Below are 13,899 nucleotides of genomic sequence, written 5' to 3'. Positions count from 1 at the left end.
TGCCTGCAGTGGAGCGCGCGAACTTAACCATTCGGCCACAGGGCCAGCCCCAAGGATCATTCTTTTGTGATGCATAAAATGTCCATTTCTAGGGCAGCAGTTGATGCTGATTTGGATGGTGTTAAAGAAAAGAGTTACTCAAGACACTTGTTACAGAAAGGTAGGGCAAACGTTATTCAGGACCCCTGCAAAGAGGTCTTGCAGCTGGCGGGGCGGGTGGTACAGATTGGGCTCAAATAACAACAAGGAAAAGGGGGAATTTCTAGTCAAGGAGCAGGGTGGGGGTGAGTGGATGGAAAGTTACTAAGAAGAAACATCAGGGATGAGGGAGGATTCCGGCTACATCACCTGGGGGTGGGGGAGCGTGAAGAACCTGTAACAGATATCAAAGGGGATCAGACATGAAGGATGGCAGATTCTGGCTAAACTAACAAGCAAGATGCTTGCTAGAGCTAGACTCTACCAGGAAGGACACAGAAGCCCAGGGTTTGAAGCCTAGTCAAAAAGAGAGCTTATATGAACCTGATTAGATCAAGGAGAGCATCCGTCAGTGGGAAAGTGTGGTGGTCCCAGCTGTTTCTCCGTGGCACTAAATTCCTTGCCGTCCAGTCTCTTAGCCTCACGCAATTGTGCAGAGACACCTGCCCTCTCCTCACAAGGGTGAGGGGTACAGTCAGCACTTTGGTGGCATTATTTGGAAAGACTTTACCTTGTGTAAAAAGTAGTGTCACTTGTGGAGGCCCTAAGTGCTATTCTTTGGTTGTCACTCTTCTTTACTTTTTCCTTTTCTATATTTTCCCAATAGGTCTGCAATATGTATGGTGGGTTTGTTATTGAAGTATAAATATGGACAGAAAACACACACAAATGATGAACTATGAATTTGTGAACCAACACACCTGTATTAATAAAAAAAAAACAAACAACACATCCTAGAAACTCTTCATGCCTCCTTCCAACTACTGTCCCCCCAAAAGATAACCACTCGTGCAGTGTATTTTTATATTTGGAAAAAATACTTAAAATACAATCAAAGTAAAAATACATTAGAGATGGAAAATTTTTAAATCCAAATGTGAAAGCTCTACCAAATGGCTCCGACACAGAAACTGCAAAGAGGGCTCTAAGTGGGTTTGGCCTCGGGATATTCCTAAAGGAAAGCGGAGAGGAGGCAGCAGGCGACGGCCACCAGATCTGCTGATGGCCAAGTCTACTTCTAGGGTCATTTATCACTGTGGTTCCCAAACTAGGAAGCACAATGGAAGCCCCAGGGGAGCTTCAACACTGCGGGTCCCACCCCAAGAGATTATGACTTAACCAGTCTGGCCTGGCCTGGGCTTCACGATTTTTCAAAGATTCCCAATGATTATAACGTGCAGACAAATTTCAGGCTGGCCGGTGACGTAGTGGCTGAGTTTGTGCACTCTGCTCTGGTGGCCCTGAGTTCACAGGTTCAGATCCTGGGTGTGGACCTGGCACCACTCATAGGGCCACGCTGTGGCAGCATCCCACATAAAACAGAGGAAGATTGGCACAAATGTTAACTCAGCTATAATCTTTCTCAAGCAAAAAGCGGAAGATTGGCAACAGATGTTAGCTCAGGGCCAATCATCCTCCCACAAGAAAAAGGAGGATCTGTAGTCTCTTTTCCAAGCACGTGGGCAAGCTCAAAAGACTCTCAGAGACTTCTGTAAATGCCGCAGAAAGCTTCTTGAAGGGCATCATGAGCTATCATGGTCCCAACAACTATTTCACGTCTGGAAATGACTCAGGCATAGTGCAGAAATGACACACACCATTGCAGACGTGGGAATGTGGGAATAGTGACAAAGCAGGCTGCCATCCAGGTTCCAGGAAAAGGGGGCCTCTGCAGTTATTACAGTTACTCCCACTAGGTGGTGTCAAAGCAGGCGCTCCCATGACAAAAAAAACCTCAATTAAATCCTATTTCCCGGTTGAACGGTAATACAATTTTGGAAATGATTTTCCTTAACATCTAATTGGTATTTCATTACCAGGGGATTCTATTTTCCCTTGTGTGTTAAAGGAAGATGAAGTTACCTTCCCACTATGAGGCCTCGGAGACCTCACCCTGGTGGCTAGCCTGGGATGTTAGCCGTGAATTTTCTTGCTGCCTCCACCTTGCCACATTGTATTTTCTGACATTGGTCAGATTTCCAAGAACCTCAGCACGTTTCTATGGTGGTTGTTTTGGAATAGCGGTTTGCATTTTATGGAGGAATGGGAGGGGAGTAACAGGGAGAGGAGAATGGAAAGGAGGAAGACATGGCACGTAGGGGAGGGAGGGAGGTGCTGGAATGCTCTTCTAGCAAGGGTTGCCTGGCTTACGAGTTGGTACTATGCTAAAGCCATAACTTGGGCTTGTAACAGTATTTGATTTGTGTCTTTCCACTGGCTCTGATATCCCGCTTGTGCAAACCCTTCCTGGACAAGCACTAGAAAGACAATTAATTTTTCATCCAAGAAAGGAGCATATGTTTCTGAAAGCACTTGGCTCCCTAGGGAAGTGTTCCAATTCTCTGTTTCTGGATAATAAATCACCGTAAAACTTAGTGGCTTGAAGCAATAATTCATTGGGTCTGTTGTGGGTTGACTGGACTCAACTGGGTGGTTCTCACTAGGGGTCTCCTGTGGTTGCTGTGTCAATGGGCTGAACATCTGAGATGGGTCCCTCAAACGGTGAGAGTTAAGGCTGCCTGTCAGTTAGGAGTTCAGGTATGTGTGGCTTCTCCATGTGACATGGTAGCTGGGTTCCAAGAGGGAATGTCCCCATGAGTAATCATTCCAAGAGATCCGGGCAGAAGCTTTCGAGGCTTCTCTTGCCCTACCCTTGGAAGTCCCAGAATGTCACTTCTGCCACACTCTACTCCTTAAGCAAGTCACTAAGCCCAGATTCCAGGGGAGGGAATTGGGGCCCCTTCCCTCTGGTGTGAGCAGCAGCATAAGCATACAGGGAGAGAAGGGATTGGAGGCCACCATCTTTGGAGGCCACCATCTTTGGAAACTCTCTAAGTCACTCACCTCAGGAACTAACAATTGGGACACCTTTGAGGAGCTCCTTCTTCTTTAAGGAAACCAGTTTGCAGCTTAAGAATGGACTCTTTCAAGTATATTTTCAGGGACCCCAGTGCCTTGTTACCAATGCCCCGGCTTCCTTGGTCTTCTTCCTTTAAATGACACCAGCTATTCCTGCGTGACATTTGTCCTTTAGCCCTCTCTGTGCACTGGAGGCTGCTGATTTCCCACTTCCCGCTTAGTGCAAGAGCTGCCATTTGTCAAGCTCTTACTGTGAACCAGGCACTGCGCTAAGCCACGCACAGAAATAGTCTGCCTATTAGGGAGACTTGTCTTTTTGAAGTGCACATTAAGAGAAGGTTTTATTTTTTCTACTAGCTACCACCCGCTGTGCTCTATCAAAGTGCCCTTTCCCGCTGTGCGTGAGGCTCCCCATTAAAGCCCCTCAGTCTCCTGCTACCTTTCCAGTCATTTGTGGTTATCAACACAGAATCACTTTGATGTTTAAGACTTTTCTGTTTAAAAAGTCAGACTCGTCTCGAATTATCCCTATCCTTCCACAGCCCAGGCCAGGCCCAAGGATCCGGCAGGGAAGAAGGACACTCGAGTCCCTCGCACGCTGCCCCTCCTCTGTGTCTACTTCCACGAGGCTGAGGCGGGGAAGAGAGCGATGGGAAACAGATGTGTTTCCTGTGGTGACTGTTGGTGGTGGTGACATGGCCGTCCCATGCTCTGGGTCCTCACTGCTGATCCAGCTCATTCCTAGAGCAGGATTTCTCATCCTCAGCACTACTGACATTTTGGGCTGGATCATTCTTTGTTGTGGAAGCCTGTTCTCTGGATCATTTAGCAATATCCCTGGCCTGTGCCTGCCAGATGCCAGCAGCACTCCCCAAGTTGTGCAACCAAAACTGTCTCCAGACATTGCCAGTGTCCCCTGGGGGCAACCTTGCCTGGGTTGAAAACTAGCGCTCTGTAGACTTGGTGTGGACAAGTGGGGGCCCCACAGGCTTTCTGACGAGAGACTGTCTCCCAAGGGGCTCCCCTTGGTTGCATATTCTTGCTGACCCTTGCGGGTGGCCTCATGCCGTGTTGCTCTGTGGAGGTCCCCCAATCCCAAATCCTAGAATGTGCAATTCCATCCGTGCTCTGGATCCAACTCTGGGGCTGTGAGGATGGCATCCATCTTCTGAGGGGATGGATGGTCCCAGTCCTTTGCCTTCTTGCTGACTACCCACCATGCCAGCTCCTCTGGGCACTGTCCAAACTTCAGGAGCCCCAGGGCAGATCAGCCAGCCCATGGCCAAGTGGACAGCTCAGTGGGAGAAGAGGTGCTCCTCTCTGCTGTCCCACACACTTCACAATGATTCCACTGTCCCCAATCCCCTTAAACCCCACCTGGTTTCAAGGAAAGCCAGTCAAGTCCTCATGAAGAAGTGAGGCCTCACTTCACAGACATCCCCTCTCCCCAAAGGTGACTTCTCACTCCTCCTCCCTCCCTTTTTCTTTTGAGGCAGGGTGCGATGACACCAACTACCCGAAGTTGGGCCAAACTTCACAGGTTGAGGGCACTGTCCTCCACAAGCCTGCCCTCACTCAGACACCAGCAGCAAGTTTGGGGGTCTGCAGGCCACCCTCATTTTTTACAAGCTGGCTACAAACTCAGGGGTTCCCAATGCCTCCTCAAGTTCGATAATTCACCAGAATGCACAGAACTCAGGAAAGTGCTATACTTGCTATTGTAGGTTAATGATAGCAAAAGGATACAAATCAAAACCAGCCACAGGAGAGACACATAGGGTGAGGGTCCCAGACTCGAAGCTTTTGGCAGTCTCAGGAACATGTTACCCTCTCGGTACATCGGTCTGTGACGATATGCAGAACACTGCCAGCCAGGGGAGCGCACCCAAGCTTTGGTGTCCAGAGTTTAACTGAATTCCATCTCCAGCCCCTCCCTCTTCCCCAGAGGTTGAGCTGATATCACGTGGTTTATCATAAACTATCAGGCAGGATGGAGGGGCCCATGGTGAATAACAGACACTCTTATCACTCAGGAAATTCCAAGGATTTGGAGGTGACCTCCCAGAAACCAGGGACACAGGCCAATCAAATTCTTGATTATGCACAGGGTTCAGTGTCTGTGCTGAGTGGCATCTCACAGCCAGCCCCACAGCTGGTTGTTCTCTGACTTAGAATGTGGGATGCATTTAGTTCCTGGCAGTGGCTTCTGGTAATTCTTGGAAAGCAGGAAAGATCCCACCAGGCACCTCACTCCCCCTTATCATACACATGTCACCTCACCACCTGTGAGGCGGGCGTTATTGTCATCACCATTGGACAGACAGAAAAAAACGCTGGTGTAGGCTGAGAGGCTACCTCAGGTGAACCGGAGAACCAGAACTGAGTCCAGGTCCATCTGACTCCAGAGCTGCCCCCTCATGGGCCAGACAGCCCTGCTTCCTGTCCCTCATGGATGGAGCATCCTTGTCTCACCAGCTCCCAATCACCCTCCTTTCTTTGGCAAAGCCTTCCCTTCTCCCACGCTCCGCTGCAGCTTCACCATCCGTCCTCTTCTGGGATGTCTCCAGTCCCTGCTCACAATCTGCTCGGCTCCATCTCCTTCTGAGAATGTGCGGGACCTTGGGATTTGGGAGTTGGACCCTTGCCACAATCTCTCTGGCGGAGAACGATCTTCATCCTCATTGGACCGCAGCCCCGACTCTCATGGCTGCTGGCGGACCACGCCACTGCGGAACTCCATTATGCCAATCTGTCCTTTCTCCCACCCGTGGCCACACTGTGATTCAGGCCTGCCTTTAAATGGACTCCTAAGGGTCTCATTCCTCTGGCCCTGTGCACCCCACCCTCCTCCTCCAGTAATCCACTGTCCCAAGGCATCCAGCGGGGAGTAGCCGCTTCCTGTGCTTGGTTACTCTCTCTGTTCCTCCAGTGTCTGCTTTCTGCCATTTCCGTCCTGCAAAACCCATTTAACCAATTCTCTATATTAAGTTCTTTGTTAAAATAATGAACGTGGATTGTTTTCCTGCTTGCCCAAACTGATAAATATGTATAAACGTTTCTTATCGCCCTTCACCTAATGGCTCACATGTGCCAGACCCTGTTCTAACTGCTTGACCTGTATCCACTCACAAAACCCTTCTGGGTAGGAATTGTTATTAACCCTGCTGAACAGGGGCGCGAAGCGAGGCAAAGGAAAACAAAATTGTTTGCTCAAGTTCGCATGGCTGGTAAGAGTTGGCTCCTAGAGACAACACTCTTATCTATGCACCCTGCAGCCTCTCGGAGTGTCCTTGGGGGATTAAGTGACCACGTAATGTCCCAGTTTGTGGACTGACCATAGCTATTGTTGGATATTTGTACTGTTTGGGGGTTTTTGCTATTATAGAGCCTGGATCCCCTTGAACCTGACAAATTTGGCACACTTTGAGCCAGGAACCTTGTGACTTTCTGAATTATTTGGTCCAGATTTATTATAACCTGTCTCCTTAATGTTCACCTCCTGCCTTCTCAGCCCCTACTGCCTCTGGCCTTTTTCCTCCCTCCTTATCTTTCTCTTGATCCCATCTCACCAGTGCTGCTATAAATCTGGCAATATGGGCAAGGAATCATTTCTTGTCTGGCAGGAGCTTCTGCAGAAGCTCTGGAAGGCACTAAATGGTTTCTACTTGAACCAAAGTCTTCAATGATGTGTGGATATTTGTGATACCCCAAAGAGCTTCTATGAAGAGTTACTGAAACCCCGTGAGAGGTAGGGTCCTGTCCTACCGAAGACTCAACCTTGCGATTCCATTTCGGATTTTCCAGCGGCCACCCCAGCAGCTGCTCTCCACCACTGTCCTTGCTGAAGTTGGGAAGGGTCACTCCCAGCGCGCTTGGCTCTGTCTGCCCAGGATTTCGCCCTCGCCCCCAGTATGGTTTCTGGTGTCCTATAGAGAGAATCAGCTCAGAGATCCAAGTTGGTATTATTTTTAGAAATAAAGATCATTCAGTCTCAGCTTGCTGAGCCCTGTTGAGAAAATGAAAACAGGGAAAGTGCTCGTATTTTTCCAAAGTTTAAGTTGGAGTAGTGTAACATGGAGGCAAAATCCTTGAATCATTGCCTGAAATGTTCTCCTTTGTTGCAGAGACTGACCTTGTCTTCTAAATAATCTGTCCCTCAGGGACAGGACTGAGCGACCTAAACACACCCTCTTTGTCTCGTTCGGACATTCTTGGACAGTTCTCGGTGCCAGATCTGAACCTGTGCCACCCTTTATCTATGAGTCTTTGGAACAGAGATCATCTTCCCACAGTTCCTGCTGAGCCAGCAGCCCAGCTAACAACAGGATCATTTTTTTTTAAACTTGAAAACTGAAATTGGGTTCAATATGCAAAATGTCACCTTGTGCTGAGCGGAGCTGTTTTTGTTTTTGCAGGAAACGTCCAGCAGGTCTGGAGTCTCAAGGATCAGCCTCTTCTTATAGAAAACATTAAAAAAAACAACGACCCTGGAACCGGTCAAGTGGAATCTCACTTCAAACTTCAAAAAAGACATTCTTTACAAAATGAGCAGAGGCCTCGTCCTCCCTACTCAGCCCCTGTGCTGGTCAGGGGCCTCCAGAAAACAGATCCAACGTGATATGCACATAAAGCGAATGCTGAAGAACTAAAAGGAAAAGTCCAAGACTCCACAATCATAGAAGGAGTAGATTAACAATAATTAAGATAGCAGACAATTTGAATACAGCTAACAAACGTGATCTAAACAACACACATAGAACATGCACCCAAAACTTCAGAACGTACATTCTCTCCAGGTGCATATGGGGCGTTTACTCACATAGGTCACGCTGGGCACCAAGTTTGTCTCATCACATTTCAGAGGACTGAATTCACCCAGAGTATGTTCTCTCACCAAGGGGAACTAAATTAGAAATCAATAATAGAGCACGAGAAATTTTCCAAAGTTGAAAAATCAAGCGGCATACTTCTAAAACTTCACAGAACAGAGAAGTCACAGTGGAACTTAGAAAGCTTCTCAGCTACAAAAACCAGGTTGCTTGCAGCAAATGGCAAACAGTTCAGAAAGCCGCACGCCCAGAGCGTGGCCTAAGGTGGAAAGGCAGGAGATGGGGCTAAGGAGTCTGAGCTTGCAGGCAGTGGAAAGCCCCAGAGGCTCTTCACTGGGGGATCTGGAGTGTGGACGTGAAGGGTGGGCTAGACATATGGGAGCGGAGGGAGGACAGTGTGTGGAAGCAATGAGACCAGCTAGGAGACCACTGCCCAGAAGAAGAGATCAATAGCTGTTAGCCGCCAGCACCCACCGAGTCCACAGACACGCGTGAGCACCTAACATGTGCCAGGCCCTGGGACAGGCCCTAGGGAGACCTTCTCCCAGAGATATTTTGGGAGCTGCCCTGGTGCCACACGGTTTATTATACATGTGCAATAAACCAGGAAAAACTTCCAATGGTGTAATCCAAATGTTCATTTTTTAAGCATCACATTAAAAGAGAATGTGGTTCTGTTGTTCTTGATCCTAAGCTGAGATTGAATGCCTGGCCTGAGGGCCCATCAGGTGACACTCTGTGCCTAAGTCCCAGCTTCATCCCTCCACGCCTGGGCCCGCCTGGGAGAGCTGCTGTTTCTGTTTCTGGGCACCTTAAGACGGCCCCCAGTCGTTACCCCAAATTCATCTCTCCTGGCCCTTCCTCCCTGTCTTATCAGTGGAGGAACAAGGGAGGATCGTGGGAACTCGGGCACTGGGGCTTTGTAAGAGTGAAGACCTCCAATCTTAAGTTTTGGGATTTCTCATCAGAGACTCCTAAAAATGAAAGGACTGGCCACACCTCATCTGTCTAGTCAAGACGCAAGGACGAACAAACACAGAGTCAGTCTCTACCTTTTGGAGTTAACAGTCTGGTGGGGAGATAAATAAATAATCGCCACACATATGGGGAGCAGTTGGGGACAGGCTAAGCTGCTGTAAGAGAAAGCCCCCAGCATATAGTGCTTTAAATAAGGCAGAAGCTGATCTCCTGCTGTGCGTAACAGAGCAGAGGTGGCGGTCTGGGGTGTGAGGGGCAGCTCTGCTTCCTGAGACCAGCCAGCCTGCCAGGTGGCGAGTTGACTCTGCCATCCTCAACATGGCCCCCAGCTCTGGGTCCACTGGGGATGCTCCAGTGGGTGTCACTTCCAACAGTGGAAGACTAGCAGGAGGACATGCCTGGGCATTGCACACATCATTTCTGTTCTCATTCCACTGGTGAAATGTGGTCACATGGCTGCACTAGCTCCAAGGGAGGCTGGGACATGACCCTAGCTGGGCTGGTTCTAACATTGAAAGGAAGAAGGGAGAATGGATACAGGGTCATGATTGGTGGTCTTTACAAAATATAAATTTGCAAGCATGACCAGTGTGTAAGACAGAAGGACATATTGCTAGGAGAGCTAACAACAGAGGCCTCTGATATAGTCAGAGAGGTCGGAGGCCTCTGATATAGTCAGAGAGGTCGGAGAAGCCTCCTTAGGGCGGAGGATGAATAAAAGCTGACTGGATGATGAGAAGGGGAAGAGCTTCCCAGCAGAAGGAACAGCACATGCAAAAGCCCTGTGGCAGCAGGGCACAAGGCCAGCGCAGGACTGGAAGAAAGCCAATCAGGTTGATGCCAAAGGGAAGAATATAAGGGATGAAACTGAAGACACAGGTAGAAGCCACAAGGCAGGACCTTACAGTTGTGTTAGGAGGTTTGTCTTTATTCTAAAAGCGATGGGGAGCCACTGATAGGTTTTGAGGGGAGACACTATCAGATCTGTTTAGATAAAGCTCCCTCTGGCTTATGTGGAGAATGGATTAATTACTAAGTATTTTCCAAGCTTGTTGAACCATGATAATCAGAAGGCTAGACTCCCATCCTCCAGGTGATTCTCATGTCAGGTAAGTGAAGGAGATCCTAGATGAGGAGGAGGTCACTGTGGATGGAGCCCATTAGGGAGGCCCTGGCGACCTAAGTGAGAGAGCTGCAGTGGGGTGAAGGGCAGGGAGAGGTATTTGGAAGGTAGAATAGACAAAACTTGTTTCTTTCTTTCTTTTTTTTTTTGAGGAAGATTAGCCCTGAGCTAACTACTGCCAATCCTCCCGTTTTTGCTGAGGAAGACTGGCCCTGAGCTAACATCCATGCCCATCTTCCTCTACTTTATACGTGGGATGCCTACCACAGCATGGCTTTTGCCAAGCGGTGCCATGTCCGCACTGGGGATGTGAACTGGCGGACTCCGGGCCGCTGAGAAGTGGAACGTGCACACTTAACCACTGCGCCACTGGGCTGGCCCCCAAAACTTGTTTCTTACCCCACTCTAGAATTCCCTTTCTCTGTTCTCCTTTCTTTTCTTTCTTTCTTTTTTTCACCTTCTGTGGTAGGCAGAGTAACAGCCCACAAAGATGCTGACATCCTGATCCCCAGAATCTTTGAACCAGTTACCTTACATGGTAAAAGGGACTTCACAGATGTGATGAAGTTAAGTTTCTTGCGATGGGAAGATTATACTGGAATATCCAGTCGAGTCCAATGTAATCACAAGGGTCCTTATAAGAGGGAGGCAGGAGTGTCAGAGTGGGTAAGGATGTGACAACGGAAGCAAAGATCAGAGAGAGAGATCTGAAGATGCTATGCTGCTGGTTTTGAAGGTGGAGGATGGCGACCATGAGCCGAGGAACGCAAGCGGCCTCTAGAAAGTGGAAAAGGCAAGGAAATGGATTCTCCCCAGAGCCTCCGGAAGGAAGAGCTCTGCTCACACCTGGACTTTAGGACTTCTGACCCCTAGAACTGTGAGATCATAAATTTGTGTTTTAAGCCACTAAGTTGGTGGTAATTTGTTACTGCAGCAAAAGCAAATGAATATACCTTCTAACATACTATATGCTTTACTCATTTATTATGTTTATTTTTTATCTCTCTCCCCTTGCTAGATTGTATCCCTCCAGGGTAGGAATTCTTGTCTTTTTTTCACTAAAGTGTCCCAAACACCTAAAATGGGCCTGGCAAACAGTAGGCGCTGAGGAAATGTCCATGTATGAATAAATGGATAGATGTAGAAAGCGAGGAAAAGGGAAGAGTAAAGGACGACTCCTGGGATGCTGACTAGGAACCTCATGGTTATGTCCACTCACAGAGGGAACAGAGGAGGAGGGGCAGCTTGGGGAGAACTGATAAAATGAAGATGGGCTCGGTATGGGGTGTATTAAGGTTTGAGGGGTTCTGTGGGATATATATAGGGGAAACGTCAAGAGAAGTGGTTTCTTTTTGTTTAGAAGGCCATATGGCTTACGACCAGGTCCATCAGCTGGACACGTGTGCAGTTAAACAATGTGGCCTAGGCCAGCTGCTCCACGTGCTTTTTTCCTGTACCCTGCTCTGGTAGATAGAGGGAGCCTGTGGGGCAGTACTTCTGGAGAGTCAGCGGAATGTGGAGCCCCCTCCTGCAGGCCTCAGGGCAGTTGAATTTCCCAATGCTGAAGCTTCAGGCTTGATAAGCTTCATGACCTGATGAGTCACAATCTATTCCCTCAAGCCTAATGTCACAAGAGGCAGAATCCCTAGAAGACATTCTCAGAAGCTGGTCCGGTCAATGTAAGACATCCCTCAGCTGATAAATAGTGACTCAAATGCTTCCACTACCGCCCTCGCTCCCCTTTACTTTCTTCCTGGACCTTATTCAACAAGAATTGATTGCGTGCCCCTGGGACCCATAACACTGCCCTAGGCACTGGGAAACGCTAAGAAATACACGATCTTGCCCTAAGAGGGTTTCCATCCTAGTCGGGAAGACGGATGTTCACAAAGGTAAATAAAAATGCAAGCACCTTACATATACACGTACACTATCGCCGAGCGGGCAATGCGCGGCTTACTGCGGTTGAGGTGATCCAGAAAGACTACGTGGAGCAGATGCCGCACGAGTGGGTCTCGGAGGGACAGGAGTACGTGGAAGCGGAGGAAGGAGGGCTTTCACGATTGGGAGCAAAGCAAGGACTGGCAGGAATGCCTTTGACCCGTTCAGGGAAACTTGCCTTACGTGCAGATACAAGGATGGAGTCTGGGGAATAAGGATCAGGCTCAGCGGTATACCGTCTTTTCGGCCTTTTAGGACATAACAGGCAACCAGCGGAGAAATCAACCCCGCCCTCCGCTTTCCAAATCAATCTCAACTGAGCGCATGCGCCTCGACGGGCGCTAGCCCTGTATTAGCATAGAGGCGCAGGACTAGATCGTCAGCCTCCTTGGTGGCCGACATTTTGGATCCTGGCAGAAAAGTTGGAAACGGCTGGGACCACTACCAAGCCAGGCTGCGCCGCTCAAGAACGTGAGAGCAAAAGAGCTCCCGTGGGAGCGACAAAAGCAAGCCTCAGGGAGGATTCGTGGTGCTTCTCTCGCAAGAAGAAGCTTTTAGAGAGTTGCCCACCGCCCTGCCCTCATCTGAGATGGCGACTCTGCGGGCGCTCTAGCCAGCGCCTCTCGCATTCGCCGAGGGGGCGGTGGCCTGGTCGCTGGTTCTGAGGCGGCTGCGGCGCGGGTCCGGCGGGACAGATCCGTGGTTTGGGTCCGAGAGGGCGAGGTCTCAGGGCTTTCCGCTCCTGCGCCGGGCGGCTCGACACCCTGCCCGCAGGATCCCCGAGCCTCGCGGCCGCTCAGTCGTAACCGCGCCCGGTGCAGCCCCGCGCGGGCCGGCTGTAACCGCGCCTCGGGCGGACGATGCCCAAGAAGCTGCTGCTGCTGCCCCCGCTGTCGGCGTCCTCGGCTTTCCGCGCCCCGCGAGCCCGCCCCGCCGCCCGCCCGGCCATGAACGCCGCCCGCACCGGCTACCGAGTCTTCTCGGCCAACTCCACGGCCGCCTGCACCGAGCTGGCCAAGCGCATCACCGAGTAAGGGGCGGGAGCGGCGGGGGCCGGGACGTCCGAGGGCCCCGGCCGCGGGGCCACCTTGTTCCTCTTCTCCGCTACGTCCCCCCCTCCCCCCGGTGAGGGGTCATGTGGCCCCGTCGCCCTGCACCTGCGGGAGGGAGTGGCCGAGTGCTGCCGTTTGGGGGCTGGACAAACGCTTGGAGGGGACAGAAGGCGCCCCCACCCCCAGTGCTGCGGTTCTCGGGCTCGTTGACCTCGCCCCCGCCGCAGCCGCGTCACTTGGCCCGCTCGCCTTCCGTTCGTCCGCCCCCGCCGCCCCCCGGGGCGATGGGGACGATTCTGTCACCGCCCGGGTGGGCGCCTGGGAGAGACGGGCTCCGGCTTGGACTCCGTTTCCCACGGTGGGAGTTGACCTCGGAATCCGGGCATCGCCATTTCCAGGTCTCCCAGAGGAGACGGAGGCCCCGACGGGGCGGGGGCGGGCGCGGGCGGTGGGGGCGGCCGGAGGGCCCTGCGGGTGGAGGGCCCCGGAGGCCAGCGGGACGGGCAGCGGGAGGGGTCGGGGAGGGCAGCGAGAACGAGGCAGCCCCTGGGGAGCGGTTTGTCGGAGCTGCTGATGGAAAGTGATAGGTCCGACCGTGCTGGAAGCGGCTTTAGATTCCATCAGGTGTTGCAAGTAGTCTTTGCTTTTTTGCGTCTTTTTAATCCAAGGAAGCCTGTCCTCTCTAGTGGCCTTTGGGGTCCGACTGCTCTGAGATGCCTTCCCAGTCTTGCCCCTTTCTCTGTCTGACACTGGGCAGGAGACTTGATTTTCCTGAACTTCCTTGGTAACATCGGGATGATTCTGTGTGTTGGGCAGGAACACTGTGAGCATGGACAAAATAATGTAGATGAAGCATCTGGCAGAGCAGAGGCTCCCTATGGCCCTCCGGATAGTACCTGCTTCCTGAGTGGCCTCTTCT

The 13,899-nt window shown here is 50.9% G+C and overlaps 1 protein-coding gene across 2 annotated transcripts in view; it reads left to right on the top strand.

Moving 5' to 3' along the window:
* Positions 1-12,265: 12,265 nt before the first annotated feature.
* PRPSAP1 (phosphoribosyl pyrophosphate synthetase associated protein 1) overlaps positions 12,266-13,899 on the top strand; it is a 39,806-nt gene continuing 38,172 nt past the window's right edge. Inside the window, exon 1 of one of the 2 annotated variants that reach the window (XM_014839896.3) lies at positions 12,266-12,958. In XM_014839896.3, coding sequence (XP_014695382.1) covers positions 12,789-12,958 — 170 coding nt within the window. In that variant the 5' untranslated portion in view covers positions 12,266-12,788. The remainder of the gene's footprint in view (positions 12,959-13,899) is intronic. The other variant, XM_014839898.3, reaches the window with a different exon arrangement.

This window comes from Equus asinus, chromosome 13 (assembly GCF_041296235.1).
Source record: "Equus asinus isolate D_3611 breed Donkey chromosome 13, EquAss-T2T_v2, whole genome shotgun sequence".
In the NCBI taxonomy this organism is placed as follows: Eukaryota; Metazoa; Chordata; class Mammalia; order Perissodactyla; family Equidae; genus Equus; species Equus asinus.
Note: the sequence above shows the minus strand (reverse complement) of the source record. Positions and strands in the feature narration are given on the sequence as shown.